The sequence below is a fragment of the Emys orbicularis genome, chromosome 11, assembly GCF_028017835.1.
Source record: "Emys orbicularis isolate rEmyOrb1 chromosome 11, rEmyOrb1.hap1, whole genome shotgun sequence".
NCBI classification, from domain to species: Eukaryota; Metazoa; Chordata; order Testudines; family Emydidae; genus Emys; species Emys orbicularis.
The window spans coordinates 60,399,418-60,422,225 of NC_088693.1; the positions used below are offsets into that span (position 1 = coordinate 60,399,418).

At 44.2% G+C, this 22,808-nt stretch overlaps 1 protein-coding gene across 2 annotated transcripts in view; it reads right to left on the minus strand.

Moving 5' to 3' along the window:
* Nucleotides 1–22,808, minus strand: part of RAPH1 (Ras association (RalGDS/AF-6) and pleckstrin homology domains 1) — an 89,033-nt gene that overhangs the window by 17,019 nt on the left and 49,206 nt on the right. For both annotated transcript variants that reach the window (XM_065413713.1, XM_065413712.1), the window contains 5 exons: nt 20,553–20,630; nt 17,197–17,356; nt 4,368–4,489; nt 2,306–2,371; nt 1,037–1,180 (listed from right to left, as the gene is read on the minus strand). In XM_065413713.1, coding sequence (XP_065269785.1) covers nt 1,037–1,180; nt 2,306–2,371; nt 4,368–4,489; nt 17,197–17,356; nt 20,553–20,630 — 570 coding nt within the window. The remainder of the gene's footprint in view (nt 1–1,036; nt 1,181–2,305; nt 2,372–4,367; nt 4,490–17,196; nt 17,357–20,552; nt 20,631–22,808) is intronic.

A 22,808-nucleotide genomic window follows, 5' to 3' on the forward strand; every position in this document is an offset into this window, starting at 1 on the left:
GGGAACTCTTCAGCAGCTGCCGGTAATATAAGCATTCATTCAGAACCACACTGTTTTAAGATTTCATATTCAAGTATTTCTGATTGTAAGGTACACCCTTTTTACATGGTGTCTTATATGTAGCTTGTCTAATGAAATGGAAAGCCTCAAAGAGGAAGACTAATATTTGAAATTTACTTAGTTCTATGGGGAGCCAATGTACTGATCAGAACAGAACACACGGTTGGGGTTTATTTGCTTTTGGTGACCAGCTGTTAGGAGGTGAGCTGCTGTGTTTTGGACCAGCCATTTCCACGTACAGTGAGTTGCAGTAAACCAGCCTGGAAGTCACAAAGGCAACAATCAGTGCAGCAATTTTCTATTTTTCCTCCAGTATAGTATGACGTCAACATAGAAAACAAAGTTGTAGAAATCATGCAGAAAAGGTATGATCTACATTGATTCCAGAAACTATGGTTGAAAATAGACTAAAAAGAAACCCTTGAATATGAACTACTCAAAACAGTGCCATTTGGTAGTCTGAATGACTCAAACTTTTCCCTGGCACATATTAGTCAGGGACACACTAATACTTGTAGTGTCACTTAGTCCTTCACCTGTGAAAAAGGTCTATGGGATTAGGCAGGAGAAAAGAAGTCAAACTGCCCTGAACTGTACATACACACACTCTTTTTAGGAGAACTATTCTACTCTGAACAAACATATGCTGAGCTCTTCCAATTGGAAGATCCTTGTGATCTCAATTTTGAATTGGGGGTCAGATTGTTTTACATTAAATCCTTCTTGAATAAATTATTGTTCATTTATATTTTAAAGTTATGTTTTTAATTGATGGATTGTAATGATAATCTAAGCAAGAGCATAATGCAGCCAAAATTCTGAAGTAATATTCAAGGCTCCTTCTACCCATACACATTTAAATTATCAAGAGGATGTTCATTTTGCTTGAGTTTTTCGTTTGTTACCAGACGGCAGGTTGAAATTAGACAATCACTCTTAAGAGATATATTTTATAGAAGTAAACTAAAGAAGACACCTTTGCTTTTCCTTTAGGGACATAGTAGATTCCAGAAGCTCGCAAAAGAAAATAACGCTTCTTCCAAGACTTCTTGCCATCATCTTTCAGCCACAGGACTCCCTCTATTTCTGGCACTGTTACAGAACTTCCACAAAAACATTCCTAGAGAGAGCCAGTGGCAGTATAGAAAAAAAGAGAACATATAAAAACATATTAATATTTTAAAATGATGAACTGGACTGGGTTTAGAAGCCTGGGGGTTGAAGTCCTTTATTCATCTAGAGAATATACACCTCTACCCCGATATAACGCTGTCCTCGGGAGCCAAAAAATCTTACCGCGTTATATCGAACTTGCTTTGATCCGCCGGAATGCGCAGCCCCGCCCCCCCGGAGCGCAGCTTTACCGTGTTATATCTGAATTCGTGTTATATCGGGTCGCGTTATACAAGGGTAGAGGTGTATATAGCATAATTAGTGACTGCTCCACTCAGTTCTAACATGAAGGGTAATTATGAGTATGTGCCCATTTGAACTTTGTGTCTGATTTAATAGTTCTCCCCTCTGTACAGAATGCCAATAAAGGTGCTACTTATTGACAGGTGTGAAGGTTTCTTAACCAATGCTTATCAGTAATAGTCCCAAAAGTGCTCCAATGGCTTTAACCAAACCTGAAAGACATAGGCCCACACCTCAGCTGTTGGGTTACAATTTCCCAGGCATACACAAAAACCTCACTAATAGTCAGTGGGACCAACTATGATCCATCTTGTGTGTATTTTGCTATTAGTGCTATCAGCGGAAATGTAGGTCACACTTTATATTAAGGTTCCATTTATTAAATAGATAATAAAAGCATTACAGATGTTATAATCATAATCCAGAATTGACTGGTATATGCTACAGAAAATTACAAGCATGGGGTGGGAGGCGTGGGGGGCTCAGTGTTCATGTCATGCTCACCGTCAGTACCTGGCCTGGGGAAGCCAATGATCTAACCAGCAGACCAAATTTGGTAATTAATCCTGGTCATGTGCCACATGAAGCACGTTGCGCATATGCTAAGATGACGACAAGCATAGCACAAGGTGGGGTTATAGATGGTCAAATGCCGTGGCTATAAGCAATCTTTTGACCTACTGGACTCTAACAATCTATAAAAACCGTTTAATCATTTATTAAGTCATTAATAATTTATCATTTATACACTATTTATAAATATAAATTTAAGTCTAATTTTAAACATTCATTTACATATTATGAATTCTTTTTGTTTTAGTTGTCTTACCTCCAGCAGCACTTCTTTATTTCTGTCTGCCATCTCAGAGGTTTCTTTTTTCCCCAGCAGATAGTTCTATAACAAAAGAAAATGAAAGGATGAAACTTCTATTGAAGTTTTGAAGTCAAACCAAGTTATCTTTTTCAATTCCTCGTGCTGATAAGAGTTTAGCTGTTCTAAGACCTGTCTGGTCCTCTAGTACAGCTAGATAATAATTTAAAAAAATGATTCTGGAGCAAAATTGAGACTCATGTGGTAGGTTGCTAAAGAATAAAAGAAACCAAAATATTGCATTCTGTAATCTTAAAGGGCTGGAAAAAACCCTTTTGTATTTTCAGGAATATTAGCCAGTCCATGTGACATTAACTTAAGTAAAAGCATCATAAGCTGCAGTTCTCAGCCATGATGGTTAGCCATAAAGCCAGTCACTGATTGGTGTAATATAAACAGATAAAATTAAAAATCCAGAATAAAAATTAGATGAAAAAAATTTGGGCCTTTAGTACACTACTCCATCCCATCATTCAGTATTTTGGAAGGAGCGGACATGGGACTGTTCTACTCTTTTCCACTCCATCTCTATAGTTTTTCATAATAAATAATAATAATAATTAATACTTTCTATGAAAGAAAATCATGATAAACAATAACTTCTGAAAAAAGAAGCAAAATAGCAATTGTTTATCCATACGGTGTGTGTATTATCAGTATGATATAATCCTTTTATCCAGTATAGTGATTCTGCACTCTTCCCCACCTAACCTGGAAGGGGTTGGTACACTGACAGTGAGCATCTTCCAGACCCCTTTATATTTACCTGCTCTCTCTGGAAGCAAAACAATATTCATGGTATTAGGTCAGACCAAGGTTTTTGACGAGTAAGTAACACGTTCATGCTGACTTCCATCTACAGAAGGCCCATTCTTATTACTAATAACCAGTGAAATGTATTGATGTCACACATATATTGAGGAACACGCTTTCAAAAGTGACTAAGATTTTGGGTGCCTCAGCCAGAGATCACAGAAAGAGGCCGGACGTTCAGTTCTCGCTGAAAATATATGCTCCTTATAAAGGTATCTCAAGTTGGGGCACCCGATATTTCTACTTGCTTTTGGAAAGTGAAGCCCAAGAGCCTAGTGTATTAGGTACCTCGCAGACTTAAGAACATGATCCATGCATAGGGTTACCAGATAGCAACTGTGAAAAAACGGACAGGGGGTGCGAGGTAATAGGCGCCTACACAAGAAAAAGTCCCAAAAAACAGGACTGTCCCTTTAAAAGCGGGACATCTGGTCACCCTATCCATACACCCAATATACAGACTAGAGGTTAAGCAAGCAAGTGATCAAGGTGATGTTAAACATGCCTTTGTTAATTCTTTATTTTTCAAATGGTCCTTTGTTTCGATTCCTGATTTTATTTTCACCTCTCTGTCCCCTCAGTGCTGTAGGCCTCTAGCATTACATCATATTTTTTGCATTTATGCTTATAATCAAGAAACCCTAATTAACATCCCTCCGTAGTTAATTATTGAAAAAGAACAGTGACCTTTTTGTTGTTTGATCAGGAAACAGCTGAATGAAGACGGACCCTGGCTTCCTCAGGCATTCGCTCTCCTTATCTCTCTGCCCCTCCCTTGTAGGCAGCTGTCTATCCCACAGAATCCATCCAATTCCCCTCACCCTATCCTCGTGAGATGGATTGCCAGTCTCCCCAAAGTGACACGTGTCACAACTCAAGCTCAAACCCTTTCCTCCGGACTGTCTAGATGTGAATAGCACTAAGTATTGGTGAGTATTCCATGCAAACTGGTTACATGGGCTGCTATTAATTCCACTAAACCATTCACACACTTAGAAAATGGATTGGTTAGATCATCAAGATTTTCATTTAGGGGGCTAATCTTGCGCTGACCACAGAGTGTATTCTGGAGGTACTGTTAAAATGCAAAGCTACTGTGTGTGTGTTTGTACAGATACAAATATCAATATAAAAATGTTGACAAAGGTGCTACCAAGAGATATTTATAAGCTTAAAATTAAGTGAAAAAAATCAGCTTCAGACTTACCTGGGGATTTTTGAAAAGTGCATATTTTTCTATACGTTCCACAAATATAAGTTTGTTTTGACTGTCTCTGGTCCAGTTTAGAAGATTTTCAACTAAATTTTCATGGTCCTCGAAGATTCTTTCTGCATAAACGAGAAAGAGCAAACAAGTAAAAAAAAAAAATTCTACTCTCTCACATTTTGTAACATGACCTCAAAGCAGGATCCAGTAGGTGGATAAGACGTGAGGAAAAACACAGATATATAGTTAACAGTTTGTTAAAATGGAAGAAAAGGCCGGGAACAAGCCAATGAGAGCTGAGAGGACGGTGCTGGGGGCAGGGGCAGCACACGGAGCCGCCTCCCCCCCCCCCCCCCCCCAAGGGATGCGCAGAGATGTGCCAGCAATCGGCTGCTTCCGGAAGCGGCATGGGGCCAAGGCATGCAGGCAGCCTGCCTGAGCCCTGCTGCACTGCTGGACTTTTAGCGGCCCGTAGATCGCGATCACTTGGCAGAGGCTCTAGGATTGACCAGTCTATCGTGATTGACAGGCTGGTGATCACTGTTTTAGAGTGTAAAGAAGCAAATAAAGTAAATTCAGTTTTTTTGTTTTGTTTTTAAACAGTTGCCCACTAGGGGGCAGTCAAAGAGCCGCAAGTTGCCGACCCCTGGGTTAAATGTTTGTATACTTACAATATAAACACAGTACTGTGAAGACCTGAATATTGTATTTTCAGCTATTTATCATCTCATTTGAAATTTATAGTTCTTACATACCCAGGTGACTTTTTTAAAACAAGAATTATGTAAAAATAAAAATGAAAGAACACGCTTGATGTTCTAACTGAAAGATGGTTATATAGGTGTGCATAGCTAATTTAGGATCACAGGAAAATTTAGCAAGCCCTACCTCATTTGATTAAAGTGAAATGAGATAAGGAAGCTCAGGAACTTTGCAGAACAGTTGCTCTTCTGCAGAGTCTAGTAGCTGAAAGAGCTTATTAAACTTCATTGCACATTCAGTTCATGAACAATTAATAAGGCAAAAGCAATGTATACCAGTTAGTTCACCCTGCTGTTACTACAGGCTCTGTGAAAAAGGCCCTGCAGAGCCCTTGTCTCCTTCACTACACAATTAAGTATGAACTCTCTGACAAGAGCCTTCCCTCCTTTACAAAAAGATTTCTAGGTAAATCAGTAGGAACTCTGAGCCACTGACAACTTTGTGCACAGGTTTCTTTTTTAGAATTCTGGTGGTGAACTGCTAAATTGTCTAAGCAAACAGGTTTGTGTGTCTATTGTTTTTTTCTTCTTCTAACACCCCCATAAGAAATTATATTGAACAATCTAGAATATGAAACTGTCGAGATTGCAAAGTTACCCAGTCAAGGCTCAAGAAAGGCCAAAGTTAAAGTTGCAAAGTTAAAGTGCAGCTATGGAGGCTAGCACAAGGAATAATGTTTTATGAACGTATGGACAGAGCTCCACATTGCTGCTTTACAGATGTCAACAAGTGGCACTTCATGAAGTGAGGCTACCGAAACTGCCTGGGCTCTGGTAGAGTGGGCCCTCCTACCACGTGGAGGAAGGTATCAGCTAACTGTAACAGAGCAGGATAGAGCCAGAAATCCACTTAGAAAGTCTCTGAGAAGAGATCAGTTGTCCCTTGATTTGTTCTGCTAATAAACCAGAGTCCAGGAAATTTTGTAATTGATTTTCTTCTCTGTAGGTAGAAGCCAAGGCACAGCATACATCCAGGGAATGGAATCTCCTGTCCAGTTGTTGGTGGCATGTGGCTTCAGGGGAAAAAAAAAACAGGTAAATGTATTGTCTGATTTAGATGAAAGCCTGAGATTACACTGGGGATGAATTTTGGGTGTAGTCTCAGGGAAACCTTATCCTTATGGAATATTGTCTATGGTGGATCAGCCATAAGGGCCCCTAGTTCTTCTGCTGTTCTAGCCAAAGCGATAGCCACTAGAAAGTTGACCTTCATAGATAAATGGCACAGCAAGCATGTTGTTAGTGGTTCAAATGGTGACTCTGTTAATGTCGAGAAGACCAAGTTAAGGGCCCACATTGGAGCAGATTTAGTTATTGTGGGGAAGGCTCTGACTAGACCCTTTACAGAAAAAAACCATCACTAGATGGGTGAAAATAGGGTGACCAGATGTCCCGATTTTATAGGGACAGTCCCGATATTTGGGGCTTTGTCTTATATGGGCGTCTATTTACCCCCCCATCCCCTGTCCAGATTTTTCACACTTGCTGTCTGGTCACCCTAGGTGAAAATGGAGTGGCAGTCATTGGAGGGTACTAACCGCTGCCAAGTGTACTTTGTTGGGAGCTAAGTGAAAGACCTGAGGTTTTCAAGGGGAGCAGATAGTCTCAAAAAATTGTGGGAATGTTAATTCTTCTGGGAACATCTGGTGATGCTGAGCCCAAACAGAAAATCTCTTCCACTTAGTGAAGTAACACTTTCTGATGGATTCCCTTCTGCTATTGTTAAGGATGGCTTCCTCGAATACTGAAAATGTCTGCTCTAGATTCAATAGCCATCCAAATACAAGGCCGTGGGGTGGAGGGAGTCCAGACTGGGAGGGCTGATCTTGCCCTTGTCTTGTGTCAAAAGGTCTGTGAAAGACTAAATACTGATGGGTGGGTGGGCTGACTGCTAGAAAAGACTATGGAACCAAAACTGTCTGGGCCACCTACGAACAATGAGGATGATCACTGCCCCATTCTGCTGAATCTTCTTGAGAAATCAAGATAAAAGTGGACTTTGGGGGAGGGGAATATGTACCTTAAGTGTCCTGCCCACAGTATTAAAGGGGCATCTCCCCTGGAGTCCTAACTGTGCAGCCCTTGGGAGCAGTATATAGTGTGTTCCAATGAAACAGGAAATGCAAACAGGCCCCAAGATAGGGATCCCTGTTGTCTGAATATGCTCTTCACCATGGAATCTTATAGCTCCCAATCACAGTTGATCGAGAATGGTCTGCTGAAGCTGTATGCTAGTTTATTATGTACCCCTGGGAGGTGTACTGCTGTTAGAATAATATGGTGGTGAATACACAAGTTTTACAGTTTCGCCTCCAAGCAAAGGGAATAAGAATTTGCTCCCCCTTGCTTGCTGACATAGAACACTTATGTTGTCTGACATTACCTAAATATGCAAGAATTGTATGATCAGAAAGAATTCTTTGCATGCTACTTGGAGAGCTCTCAGGTTCAGGAGGTTTATGTGCTTGTGTGTTCCTGGATTCACAAGGAGTCCATGTTTCTTGTGTTGTGTGGTTGTCCAGATGGGTCTCTCATCCTAACAGGGAGGCACCTATCTTCTCAGGTGGGCACAGAGTGAAGGGAACTCTCTCTCCCCCCACGTTCCTGCTCAGACACCAAGCTAGAGAGTCCCACACTCTGAAGTGGGGGGTGGGAGAGAGGAAGGGAGGGAGGCAGGGAGCAGGATTAACTTGTCCATATTGTGTCTGCTTGGCACATATACCGTCTGAAGCCAGGCTTGTAGACAGCAAAGCCGAAGTCTCACAAAAGGTGTCATGTAGGTACAGGATCCCATTTGACCAAGGAGGATAAGGTTTGAACAAACCAACATCTGCAGGCTCTTTCTGAGATGACTGATTAAATTGTTCATGGATTGGAATCTATACGGAGGGAGATAAGCTCTGGTTCAGAATCCAGAGTCACTCCGATAAATTCTATGGTCTGTGAGGGAACTAAAATGGACTTTTCTGCATTCACATAGATTCCCAGTGATGCTAGAGATGATGAGGTACCACCTAACGAGATCTCCCTGTCAACAGTCATCTAGGTAAGGAAAGACTGTCGAGCCGTGGCAATAGAAGCTTGCTGCCACAAATGAAAGTACCTTCGTAAATGTTGCTATTCTTAAGGGGAGCGCCCTGTCTTGATAACGGTTTGGACCTATAGTAAACTGCAGAAATCTCCTGTGAGAGGGGTGGACATCTATATGAAAATAGTCACCCTTCATGTCAAGAACTGTGAACCTGTCATCTCTGGGAATGGGATTATCGATGCCAAGGTGACTATCCTGAATCTAAATCTGTGGATAAAGACATTGATTTGCCGGAGGTCTCTATCCTCCCTTTTCTTTGGGATGAGGAAATATTTGGAATAAAATCCCTCCTAAGCTTTCCTCGTGAATGAGTATCCTCTCGTGAGAGTGGTCCCTAAAAAGGGATGGGTAAGGTGGTTTTGGAGGGGAAGAGGAACTCTACAATATAGCCTGAACAGATGGTGTTGATGATATTTGTCTGTTACCCACCAGGTACGGGAAAACTGGGCTAGGCCGCCACCAAAACTGCATGTTGGGGGCCGAAAGAGATGGCATCTCAGTTGGTTTACAACCCTCGGAGGTCCCATCAAAAGTACTCTTGACAGCAGTTGTGGTTGCAAGAAGGAGGAAAGAGAAGCATTGTGTTTAATCCTCTTCCGCTTCTGCTGTGGTTCATATACCTTTGATGGTAGAAGGGCTGTGGTACTGGTCTAAACTGCTTATGATACTTCATCTTCAGTGCTGGTGTATATATACCGAGGGAGCAGAGGGTTGCCCTTGAGCCTTTCAATGAACATGACGACTCAGGGTATGTCTACACTACGAAATTAGGTTGATTTTATAGAAGTCGATTTTTTAGAATTTGATTTTATACAGTCTATTGCATATGTCCACCCTAAGCGCATTAAGTCGGCGGAGTGCATCCTCACTACCGCATGACTTACTCACTATAGCATTGACTTACAGGGCGGTGCACTGTGGGTAGCTATCCCACAGTTCCCGCAGTCTCCGCTGCCCATTGGAATTCTGGGTTAAGCTCCCAATGCCTGATGGGGCAAAAACTTTGTCGCGGGTGGTTTTGGGTACATGTCGTCAGGCCCCCCTCCCTCCCTCCTTCCATGAAAGCAACGGCAGACAATTGTTTCACGCCTTTTTTCTGGGGTCCTGTCCACCGGACCCGCTCAGCCCGCTGCCTGCCTGGATGATCGGAACCCCAGGCAGGCAGTGGGCTGAGCGGGGCCAGCAGACGGAGCCCCAGACCGGCAGTGCAAGCTGGAGGCTTCTGCCTCAGGCTGCTCTCCCAGCCGGCAGCACCGCGCGGTCGCACCTACCCCAGCTTGCCCCTTGCTCATGAAGCCTGGACAGTAGTAAGGAACAGTTCAACTTGTGGAATGACAAATCCAGAACGAAGGATTGCACTCTATGGGCCATGTTAAGATTATTTCAGAGTCCTAGATAGCATTTAGTCCCTATAAAAGGCTTCATGAAAATTTCCCCCCGCCCCTAACAAAAATGTTAATTTATCAGAGCAGCTGAAAGGGTAAGGAACCTGGGACTATAACTTAGAGAGCTTCCATATTATTTAACTCATAATTAATATAATTCAAAGTAAAATTTCACAGCCTGAACACGGTCTGTTCTAAGACTAAAAATGCAGGAGGGGAGTCAGAAAAAGGAACAGTGACCTGTTTCTGCCTGGTTTCGAACCGGGGATGATTCGCGTGTTAGGTGAACGTGATAACCCCTACACTACGGGGCTTTCGCGTGTTAGGTGAAGGTGATAACCCCTACACTACGGGGCTTTTGCGTGTTAGGTGAACGTGATAACCCCTACACTATGGGGCTTCTCTTTTTTTGCCACAGACTTAGCCGAATGCACAGGAATGTTTTCTCTAGCTACAGAAGCAGGGCCAGCTCCAGCATTTTTGCTGTCCCAAGTGGTGGTGGTGGTGGTGGGGGGAGGGCGGGGAGGAAAGAAAGAAAAAAAAAAGCCGTGATCGGCGGCACTTCGGCACCAGGTCCTTCCCTCCGAGAGGGACCGAGGAAACCGCCGCCGAATTCCCGGACGTGCCACCCCTTTCCGTTGGCCGCCCCAAGCACCTGCTTGCTGCACTGGTGCCTGGAGCCGGCCCTGTACAGAAGCTACCTAATGCAATGTCTATCTATGGCCTTCCTGCTCACAAAGCGGTCATGCCCCCGCCCAAGGCTGACACAACGCGGAGTGCATGTGACACAGCCACCTGGCTCGGGCAGGATCGCTAGCGAGGCATGATACTTTTGCCGTTAAGCAAACAGCAATTCTTTCCTGGCCTCTGCCACTGAATGCCCCTCCATTCATTACGCTGTGCCCTATCAGTGCGGGAGGACTGCATGAGCTCGGAAAACATGTCATCGCGAGTGCGTTTTTTTCGCCTTCTAATCTGTGATAACCTCAGGGACGGAGATGATAGAGCAGGCCTGCACAACATACGGCCCGCGGGCCGCATGCGGCCCGCGGGGGCTCACTGTGCGGCCCGCGGGGGCTCACTCTCAAGCCTGGGAGGGAGGGGGAGCAGCGGCGCGCGAATCAGCTGTTTCGCGCGCCGCGGCCGCTCGGGGTCTCCCCCTCCCTTCCAGGCTCTCAAACCTGGGAGGGAGGGGGAGATCCCGAGCGGCCGCGCGCGAAACAGCTGATTCGCGCGCCGCTGCTCCCCCTCCCTCCCAGGTTTGAGAGCCTGGGAGGGAGGGGGAGACTCCGAGTGGCCGCGGCGCAGGCGCCGCTTCTCCCCCTCCTTCCCAGGCTCTCAAACCTGGGAGGGGGGGGGAGATCCCGAGCGGCCGCGGCGCGCGAAACCGGCCCCCCTGCCCCAAGCGGGACACGGGCAGGGAGCCCTCGCGCGCTGCCGCCCCCCCCCCCCCGCCCCAAGCGGGACACGGGCAGGGAGCCCTCGCGCGCTGCCGCCCCCCCCCCCAAGTGGGACACGGAGCCCGCGCGCGGCGCCGCACCCCCCAGGCCTCAAGCAGGACAGGGAGCCCTCGCGCGCCGCTGCCCCTCCCCACTGCCCCAAGCGGGACACGGGCACGGAGCCCTCGCCCCCCCCCCCAGCAGGGACACGGGGCTCAGCCACCGCCCCCGTCCTGAGCGCTTTTTGCCTCCCCCCCCGGGACTCCTGCCCCATCCACCCCCCCGCGTTCCTTGATGCCCCCATCCACCCCCTTCCCTGTCCCCTGACTGCCCTCCGCCGCCCCATCCAACTCCTCTCCTGATTCCCTATCCAACCACCCCTTCTCCCTGTCCCCTGACCACCCTTGGAACCCCTGCCCCTGACTGCCCCCCACCGCCCCATCCAACCCCTGCTCCTTCCTGACTGCCCCCTGGGACCCTTGCCCCCATTCAATCCCCCTGTTCCCTGCCATCTGACTGCCCCAACCCCTATCCACCCCCCCACCCCACCCCCTGAACTCCCCTGCCCTCTATCCAACACCCCCTCCCTGCTCCCTTACCGCGCTGCCTGGAGGTGGCTGGCGGCGCTACAGCCACGCCGCTCGGCTGGAGCCGGGCCACGCCGCCACCGTGCAGTGCCTGGAGCACCGGGTCAGGCTGAGCTTGCAGCCCCCCTGCTTCCCGCGAATCAGCTGTTCACGCAGGAAGCCTGGGAGGGCTGAGAAGCAAGCGGCGGCTTCGCGCTCAGGCCCAGGGAGGCGGAGCAGAGGTGAGCTGGGGCGGGGAGCGGTTCCCCTCCGCACCCCTCCCCCCGGGTTACCTGCTGTGGCGCGGGCGGCTCCCCCCACCCCAGCTCACCTCTGCTCCGGCTCCCTGGGCTTGAGCGCGAAGCCACCGCTTGCTTCTCTGCCCTCCCAGGCTTCCCGCGCGAACAGCTGATTCGCGGGAAGCGGGGGGGGGGGATGGGGAGAAGCGGGGCAGAGTGTTCAGAGGCAGAGGCGGAGCGGAGGTGAGCTGGGGAGCGGGGCGGAGAGCTGGAGCACCCATGGGGTCGGCTCCTAAGGCGCCACTTTTGGATAATGTGCTCAGGGGGAGCAGCCGCTCCCTCTGCTTCCCCCCAGCTACGGTCCTGGTCACTTCAACTTACCAGTTGTTAAATTTAGAAGCCCTTTTAGAACCGGTTGTCCCGCGCAGGACAACTGGTTCTAAAAGGGCTTCTAAATTTAACAACTGGTTCCCGCGAACCGGCTCCCGCTCACCACTGGAGACTCCCCTTGCCGCTCTCACCCTAGGAGCCAGAGACCTCCCAGCAGGGCTGGTGAGTACGGCCAGGGAAGGGGGAAGGGTGTGGTGGAGTGAGTGTCTGGGAGATGTGCGGGGGGTGCTGGGCTGTGAGGGTGTGGAGGGCGCTGGGCAGTGGGGGAGGTTTGTGTGTTTTGGGGTGCTAGGCAGTGGGGGCCTGTTGGGGGGTGCTGGGCAGTGAGGGAGATCTGTGTGTGTCAGGGCACTGGGGGTCTGTGTGGGGCATTGTTTAGTTGTGGTGGTGGGGCTTTGGGGAAGGGCACTGGGAGGGAGGGAGGAGAAATCTGTGTGTATTGGGAAACTAGCGAGTGGGGGGTTCTATGTGGGGTGCTGATGTGTATTAAGAGTTACCAGCTGGATTGAGGACTGATAGATCTGGACAGAGTTTATATTGAATGGGCAAATGAAAAAGATTGCAGGGAAAAACAGTAAGGTTAGTTTAGCCGTCTTTGACATTTCGACCAATAAGGACATTAAAATGCATTTGTAATTACATATCTTATTCTTGGCTGATAATCATTTATTGATATTTTTTAGGAAAATTTTCAATTTAAAACACAAACTTTTGTTTTTCTTTTTTTACTTATGATGTCTATCTGAAAACCCATATAAATTGACACAAATTGCAAATTAAAACTTTTTAAATGTATAAGCATTTTACTCACTTGGGCGCATTTGCCTCATGGCACACAAATTTGAACTCTGCTTCAAAAATTTGCACAGAAGAAATTTTTCTTTTACCTTAATTATACTATCTTAGGAGCCCGCTATAACATAGTACCAAGGTTCAATACAAAGTCATATAAAAGTTATACAAAAATGCATAATGCAGAGATTTATCTACAACTGCATTGATTGACTGCTGTGTGCAGTAATATAGTGACCCCTGGACCTACAGGCTTCCACACACCGTCAGTGCCTTGATAGTGTGCCATGCGCCGTGAGATATCTCTTCTCTTTGTGTGTGACTGTGAGTGTTTCCCTTGTGTGTGAATTTATTCAACAAAATCTTGAGCTTCATAATGGATACCATGAGTGAAAAGAAAAAGAGAAAAATAGAATCAGAGCACAGAGTTTTCAACACTGAATGGACGAATAAATACTTATATACTATTTCCAAAGACAAAATACTGTGCCTCGTGTGTCGCGAAACGTTAGCCGTTCCGAAAGAATACAACCTTCGGTGGCACTTTGAAACTAAGCATCCCAATCTCGCCAAATTGAGCCCAAATGAAAAAATAATTAAAGCAGCCAGTTTAGCGAAAAACCTTAGTAGAGAACAGCAAATTTTCAAGAAAGTGAGCACTGAGAACGATACAGTTACTAAAGTAAGCTTTAAAATTTCTAAGGAAATTGCTGCTGCTGGGAAATGCTTGACAGAAGGCGAGTTATTAAAAAAGTGTATGTTGATTGCTGTATCTGAGTTATGTCCAGAAAAGAGGGGAATATTTGAGAATGTCAGTCTATCACACATGACTGTACGGAGAAGAATAGCTGACATTTCTACCAATTTAAGTGATCAGTTAAAGCAGAGAGTCAGTGAATTTTGCTTTTACTCCCTAGCTATGGATGAAAGCACCGATTTAAAAGACACCGCCCAACTTCTTATTTTTATTAGAGGTATTGATAAAAACTTACTGAAGAACTTGCTGGCATGTGCTCCATGACGGGTCACACAACCGGAATAGAAATTTCCAGTGAAGTGATAAAGTGCACGAATGATAAGTCGGGATTAGATTTCACAAACTTGGTGGCCATTTGTACTGATGGTGCTCCAGCTATGTGCCAAAAAAATGTTGGAGCAGTTACTCTTCTTGAAGAATTTATCGGGAGAGAAATAACCAAACATCACTTCATTATGCATCAGCAGGTTTTGTGTAGCAAAGTCTTAAAATTTGAGCATGTAATGTCAGTGGTAGTTTCCATTGTAAACTACATCCGTTCTAGAGGACTAAAACATAGGACATTTCGAGCCTTTCTTGAAGGGGTAGACACCGAGTGCAATGACTTAATCTACCATACAGAAGTGAGATGGTTGAGTCGAGGAAGAGTGCTCCAGCGTTTTGTTGCTTTGAAAGAGGAGGTAGCAAAATTCCTAGAAAATGGGCCAATAAAATTCCCAGAGCTTGAAAATGAGTCCTGGAATCAAGATCTCTTTTTCTTTTGTGATATTAGAGCACACCTGAATGATCTCAACATTCAACTTCAGGGAAAAAATCAACTTATATTTCAAATGTGTGCAGCAGTGAAAGCTTTCAAAATGAAATTGAAACTTTTCAGAAGTCAGCTGTCAAAAGGTGAAATGTGTCACTTTCCCACTTGTGCACAGCGTATCCCTCAGCACAAACACGCCGAGTTGGGAGAAAAATACGCAAAGCACATCATTCTTTTGATTGAAGAATTTGACAGAAGACTTACTTTGTCTAAAGAAGAAGACGTCCAGTTGAAGCTGATTGAAGATCCCTTTTCTGTGGATCCAGAGGAAGTGCCACTAGATTTGCAGTTGGAGGTTATTGAACTTCAGTGTTCAGCAGTTTACCGAAATAAGCACAGAGAAAGCAGCTTGCGGGACTTCTACAAAAGTCTGGACAATGAAGTTGCACTGAAAACATTCAGCATTTTTGGACGCACTTACATATGTGAACAAACATTTTCCATCATGAACATGAATAAAAACAAGCAACGTTCTTCTCTGACTGACGACCATTTGGAAGACATTATGAAAATATCCACTTCAAATATGACCCCCAAATGCGACAAGCTTGTTGCCGAGAAGAGATGTAATATTTCTCATTAAATTTGCAAGGTAATTATGAAAAGTACAAATGTTTTCTTTCAACGGAACAGATGTTTTTAATTTTTCCATGATTAATAAAAAAATTTAAAAGAATTTAAAAAATTGTTTGATTTAATTGAAAAATTCTTAATAAAGTATCACACACCCTCCCCCGCAAACCTTAGCTGTTTCGGCGGTGCGGTGCTGGGGAAGGAGGGTTTGTTTCCGCGGGGCTGGGCGGGGCTGGGGGGGGGGGGTGTTTCCGCGGGGCCGGGAGGTTTCGGCCCTCAGCTGTTTTCTTTGGAGTAATATGGCCCTCGCCGCTTTACGAGTTGTGCAGGCCTGTGATAGAGGGAGCGTAGAAACATTCTGGGGGGACTGCATGGTCACCTGTGCTGCTGAGTTCGCCACGCTGGCCAAACAGGAAATGAAATTCAAAAGTTCCCGGGGCTTTTCCTGTGTACCTGGCTAGTGTATCTGAGTTCCAAGTGCTGTCCAGAGCGGTCACAATGGAGCACTTTGGGATAGCTCCTGGAGGCCAATACCGTCGAATTGCGTCCACACTACCCCAAATTTGACCCGGTGATGTCTATTTCAGCGCTAATCCCCTCGTTGGGGAGGAGTACAGAAATCGATTTTAAGAGCCCTTTAAGTCGACAAAAATGGCTTCGTCATGTGGACTGGTGCAGGGTTAAATCCATCTAACGCTGCTAAATTCGACCTAAACTCGTAGTGTAGACCAGGGCTCAGTCTTTTAGCTAAGTAAGTTATTTCCGTCAAAGGGCAAGTCCTTCACATTGGATTGAACTTCACTGAGGCAAGTCAGGATTCCTGACACATCACGATAGTTGCCATTACCCTGAGGCTGCATAGCTGCATCAACTACAGCCTGTAGGGATGTTCTAGCCACCAATCTACCCTCCTCGATAAGCACTTGAAATTGACTGCTATCCTACTGAGGGAGCTTGTCTCTGAATTCCAAAATTTTAGAGGCATTGATACAATCACACTTTGACAACAAAGCCAGGTAATTGCAGACTGGTGGATGAAAATATTTGTTATGAGTAAGTCCACACATTTGGCCTCTTTATCTGAAGGAGTGGGCTTTGTGTGGTGTTTCCTTTTCCTTTCAGTGGCCACTTGAACCACCAAAGAGTTTGGGGCAGGATGAGAGAACAAAAACTCTGTCCCCTTGGCTGGGACACACGACTTCTTTTCTGCCCTCTTAAGAGTAGGTGCGCATGTTGCTGGAGTATGACACGTGACTTTGGCAGGCTCTAGGATGGCCTCATTAATGAGGAGCGCCACTCGACTAGATCCCACATTCTGCAAAATAGCCAGGAACGTGTGAGATGTCTTGTGAATTTCCTCCAGAGGGGTTTTGTCACCACCTGCCATGCAACCTTGGGTGCCTCACAATGCCTTGCTCTTGTAGCTCCCCATCCGGGCTGATGCATGCAGATCACCCCAAGTGTCCTGATAGATCTGCACCCCTGATCCAGCAACTCTGACTCCATCAGCCTGTCAGCAACATACCGGCCACACACTGGCTTCCAGCAGCCTTGGTTACTACCTTCAGGGTGACCCCAACACACGTCCAAATTCCCCCCCCCCCAAACATGTGTTCTGCACTGTCCAACCTTCTCCTAGACAGTTCAGCTATTAGAGGCCTGTTGTCCTAGTAAGGGGTCAATGTACAACGGTTTGCTACTTTAATTGGAGTTACCAAACAATTCAGTTCAAACACAACACTGGATTAGTTTTAATTAAAAATAAAACAAGTTCATTTAACTATAAAGAGACAGATTTTAAGTGAATACAGGTACAAGGTATTAAAGTCAGAAATGGTTGCAGAACTCTAAACATAACCGACAATCAAAATGATGAAAATTTATTCCAACAGAGGTTGATGACACTAACAGTTTTATGGATCAATAATATTTAAATTAGTATGAAGTCCATATGGACAAATGCTAAGTGAACTGATAATACTAAGATAAAAAGTAGGAATCAAAATTATTAACATGTTTACTTACCCATTTGTAATTCAGATATGGTTTCTACCAGTGACCAGTCTAAACTGTAGCCACAGTGGGATTTGTCCATGAGATTGTCCAGTACTTGTCTTACTGTCTGTCTCTCATCCACCATCATAGTTTTGGAGCTATCATCAGACATGTGAACTCTGATTACCAGCTGTGACCAGAAGGGGAAGAAAAATAACGGATTAATTTCCCAAACATATTTCTTATTGAACCTAGATTACAAAAATAAAGTTTAGCTCATATAGAGTTTATATCAAAATCAATTCCTTCTCCCTTAAAGATGCAAAGAGCCATATTTAATAGCTAGATGTTCATTTCAAAACCCACTTATCAAAAGGTCATTTTCCTTTTGTAAAAGGAAAAAAATCTACAATATGTAGTTTTATTTTAGTTATGCATTAAAAAAAAACCCCCAACATATTGCCAAAAAAAGAAACTTGTCTTCACACAAGCTTGTCTCAAGCAACTAGATGCAAGCACAAATGCCTTGTATAAATTCACATGAAATTTTACGCATTGCTCTTTTAAAAATTGATACAATGATAATTTATTTCCATTGATCTACCGGACGATTAATTTTTATTAATTACTGTTTTCATTCTTATGAAAAAATACAAGAATGCAAGGCTAACGTGTTGTTATTAATTGAAAATGATATAAAAGGAGAGTTTTGTGTATTGTTGCTATTGCTCATAAATTTGTATTTTTCATTTTTTTAGCATCTAGATTTTCCTAACTAACTTTGTCAAAACCAACTAAAAAGCATATAAACTCATAGAGTTTAAGGTCAGAGGGGACCATTATGACCATCAAGTCTGACCTCTTGCACATTGCAGGCCACAGAACCTTGCCCACCCCTCCTGTAATAGACCCATAACCTCTGGATGAGTTAGTGAGGTCCTCAAATCATGATTTAAAGACTTCAAGTTACAGAGAATTCACCATTTGCTCTAGTTTAAACCTGCATGAAGTGAATCATATTACTGGTCGAAGTACATGAATATTTGAAAACTCATCTCCAGAGTACAGTATGTCCATAGTATTTTAGCATCCCTATTTAGTTAAAAAACCCAACACACTTAAAATATATAGTATGAGATCCATACAAGGAATTCAGGTCTTAAGTATGATTAAAAAATCACAATTATACATAAATACATGGAACACAACACAAGTGTCTTTCCAATTATGATGGGCAATGCAAGTGGCATATAGCTTTAATTTAAAAATTTGCAAGTCATAAGACTTCTGCCACTTTCTGCCACATTTTGCATAAATATTAGTCTTTCACCGGTGGGGCAGTCAAACAAACAAAAAAAAGTTCTCTATTTTAAATTGTCTTTACTTGGAACAGGGCCGGCTCCAGGCACCAGCTTGACAAGCAGGTGCTTGGGGCGGCCTCTCCGGAGAGGGGCGGCAGGTCCAGCTATTCGGCGGACGGTCCCTCACTCCCGCTTGGAGCGAAGGACCTCACGCCGAATTGCCACCGCAGATCGTGAACGCGGCTTTTTTTTTTTTTTTATGGTTGCTTGGGGAGGCCAAAACCCTGGAGCTGGTCCTGACTTGGAAGGTGTGTGGGGAAAGCAGCACTGTTTTTAAAAACTTAACTGCTAATTCCCTGCTGATTCACTATTACTTTAAAAAGAGTGCAGTGTCCATATAAAAATTATACCTCAATCTAATCTGTTGCCTACACTAATATAGTAAAACAAAGAATGTTAGAATCTTGTTTCCACATTTTATGCTATTGATTACTTTTTTCACACCTCACTCAGCTTGCAAATTTGTTAATTTGTTCTGAATTCTCACACTCTAGCACAAAGTTGTAGCATTTGATTTGCAAATATTAAATGTGGCATGTTTAAATATTAACATTTTTCACTGATTTAAACACTGGACATCAACCTGTTAATATTAAGAGATACAGATTTATTTATTAAACATATCTAAATATTGGCCCTAAATTACTTGACAGTGTCGCTAAATTTGGAGGCAACATCTTTACTATATTTGACATAGCATCAAGGCTAGCTCTAGGCACCAGCAAACCAAGCATGTACTTGGGGCGGCACATTTTCAGGGGCGGCATTCAGGCCTTTTTTTTTTTTTTTTTTGGCGCTTCGGGCGGCAAAAGCCTAGAGCCGGCCCTGGCAGCAGCAGCGCGTCATGTGCAGGGGGTGCCCTGGGGCCACTGTGGTTCACACCATCAGAGCAGCGCCTGCACCTTGTGGCTGGGCCGGGCAGGCTCCGAGCGAGGGACACTCGGGCTAGGGGCTGCCCTGCGGGGCACTCAGAGCTGCCTGCAGGTGCTGCAGGGTGGCCGCCCCCCAGTGCTGCAGCCGGGGCTGGGCGAAGCGGCCTGAGCTGCCCAGGTACTGCGGCAGAGCAGCCAGAAGCAGCAGCGGGGCCACAGAGGACGGGGCGCTGCCGTGCGGGGCCTGCGTCCCGCTCTCCGGGGCTCCGCTCCCTCTGGGGCTACCCTGCCCCAGCTCCTCAGCCCCCTGCCGGGCGGTCCCCCGACTCTGTCCTCCTGGGTCCCGGCCGGTCCTGGAGGCGGGAGCCCTGGCTTGAGGGACCCTGGGCTGAGGCACGTCCAGGAGCCTCACTGCTTACCCTGACCCTGCCAGCGCCGGATGAGGGGGGAATGGGCGGAGTCAGCACTGGTGGGGGAGAGCCCAGGGCTGGGGTGGCAGGGGGTGCAGGTGGGGGGGGGGGGGGAAAGAGAGCCCAGGGCTGGGGTGTGGGGCAGCCAAAAATATTTTTTGCTTGGGGCGGCAAAAAAATCTAGAGCCGGCCCTGCATACATCAAATACTGTCTGTGTTTTCCAATCACTACTCTTCTGCCTATTATTATTATTATTATTATTATTAACTAAAGGAGGGTTTGTATCTTGCAAACTGGAAGTTGGAGAGCCTGATATTGAATGAGTCTCTATAAAGAGGACAAGACAGTTTGAAATGCGAGGCTACTGAACAGGCAAAGACAATTGAATAAGGCTGGATCTCTGTTTCAGATGTGAATGCACATTGCCAAAGTCTTTTAAATCTGTATCTGGTGTAGAATAAGATACTTAGAAAAACATGATGCCACATCATATAGTGTAAGTTCTTGATTAAGCCCTGACTGGATGAGAAAAGGAATAGAATAGTTATTTAAAATTTGAATAACGTAACTACAGATCAGAGAGCAATGTCCCTCAAAAGAAAACTGAACGTAAAAAGAAGTCTTTTTTTTTATTAAAATAGTTTAAGGGTAATTAAACAGAGAAGAGCAGAATTGAACCCATATTTTCTGATTCAACAAGGATTACCTAGGCATCATGTAAAATAATATAAATATAGCTTACCTTTTTCACTTGTGCCTCTTTAATCTTTTCCAAAGCAACCCTGATCTTCTCAGCTTTCAGTTTAGCAGCCTGCTCTTCCTGTGGGGATACAGCATACCAGTTAAACAAATGTCAGTCTGATTTTAGGACTTCAAAGCTTCTAATTATGAGGTTACCATAGGGTAGAATTTGAGAAGGAATACTAGTTCCCCCACTGGCAACAACCGCTACTGTGGAAATTAAAGGAACAATCATTGATGCTGAAAAAAACTACTACTTTTAAGATGCAAAGACTTCCTGTATCTGTCTGATATACATACAGATCAGACCCTGTGGCTTTGAAGACAGAATACAATTGTTTTTCTGCACTTTGCCAGCCAATATTGCATCATTCCTTTGCATTCTACTTTTTTCTTTTGCATCCATCAATTATTGAATGCTTTAATTTGCCAAAGATTTACGACAGTCCCAGCTCATACCATATTAAACACATCCAACAGATTTTCAGTTTATCAAAGTTAACATCACAATGAGAGATACCATAGCTTACTGTTACAGACACTTCCATTAAATAGCATTCCACGCTATTCCAGTCTGTTAAGGAAGCTTTTAACATGTTAAACCGCTTGGAAATAGCTCAATACTTGCACACTACACCTTTCATCCATGTTCCATACTATGTTTTTCCTCATTTAAAAAAAAAAAAAAAAAGTGTTCAGATCACCAAATGTAAGAAGTTAAACCTTCTTCTTTGATACTCTTCCTTTTAAAAATCTAAGTTTGTTACAATTTAAAGCACATTACAAATCCAAGGAATTTGAATCCATTCTAGCTCTTAATTGCTTTTCATAAAGAAACCGGTATACTGCAACATTACTAATACTTACTTTCAATCTCCAGCAATCAGCCTATATAATATTACTATTGCAATAGAGTTGAAGTGATCTGCTGAAACAAGAAACCACTTCTGCAGAACCTCTGCCTGCAGGTTTCAAATTTCAGAATTCTAAGATTTGGATTACTACAGCGTGAAGTGTCTAAGAAGCACATAAACCACCTTGTAGAACTCATAATTAGAAAGCCACACAATTAAAAATACTTCTGTCAGTCCCCCTCAAAAACAGATTGCTTTCAGAGCAAAAGTAGCACAATGATGGAAAGACAGCCCCAACTACAGCAATTAACTCTTTATCATTTCATTCTACAAATAAAATCACTAAGCCGCTTCTCTGTTACACTGTTTGGATGAAGTTGCCTTTTATTTAATGACAAAGATTCATCCATCTTCAAATCTGTGCAGAACTTCATTAGGAGTAACACTGTTACTGGCATTTTTCACTTCTGTGAAGCCATTGTTGTTATTCTCATCCTCTGGAGTGTCTCTTTCCTAGGCGACTTTGTCTTACTCATACTTAGCCACTTTTGTCCCCTCATTCTCAGACTGTACTTCTATACTACACAGTAGAGATGGCAACAGCTGTGGAGGGGTATAGACTTGCTTGTGAGAAACATAATCTTTTTCAATAAGAGGAGCCAATAAGCTGACAAGAGCAGTAATAATTGGGGTTTGAAACATTAGCTGAAAACTCAATTAGGCAAAGAACAACGCTTTTTATTAGGCTAGTGAGAGACTCATTTTAATTTATCATAAAGATGGTATCACATAACTAGGAAAGGTTATACCAGAATATATTGTTTAGAAAAAAGGGAAAAAAATAAAAACCAATAGTAAGATATCTGAAAAGATTTTTAACTTTAACCAAATAACATACAATTCCAGAATTTTAGAGTATTCATCCTACCTCTTAGTCCTGGTTGTTTTCATCCACAAAACACTTGTTATCCAAAAGCAAAGAAAAGCTCTATTAAGATTTTTTTTTTTTTAATTTGGAAGAGTAAGGTTCTACAATTAATCATTTTATGCTCTGGGCTGCTCCTGAAGTCAATAAGAGCAAGATGGACCCTTTATATATTTTTAAGACCAATTTTGAGAAACTGAGCAATTTCTGGCTTTTACAATGGTATCTATGAACTCAACCATAAACCTTTATTTCTGTACAGAGGCTGCAAACATGTTCAATTTGGCTTTTTACTTAAGTCAAGGGGCCCAATTTTCCATCCCGCTACATGTTGTACATGTGCACGTGAGTACACAACTATCAAAAAGGCAGCATTTTACACCCACTTTGCACAGGTGCATGTGAATACACAAAGAGCAAGGCTTTGGAGAATCAGGCCTCATGGCTCTAATAGACCTGTGCCAGTGCACCGTAATTA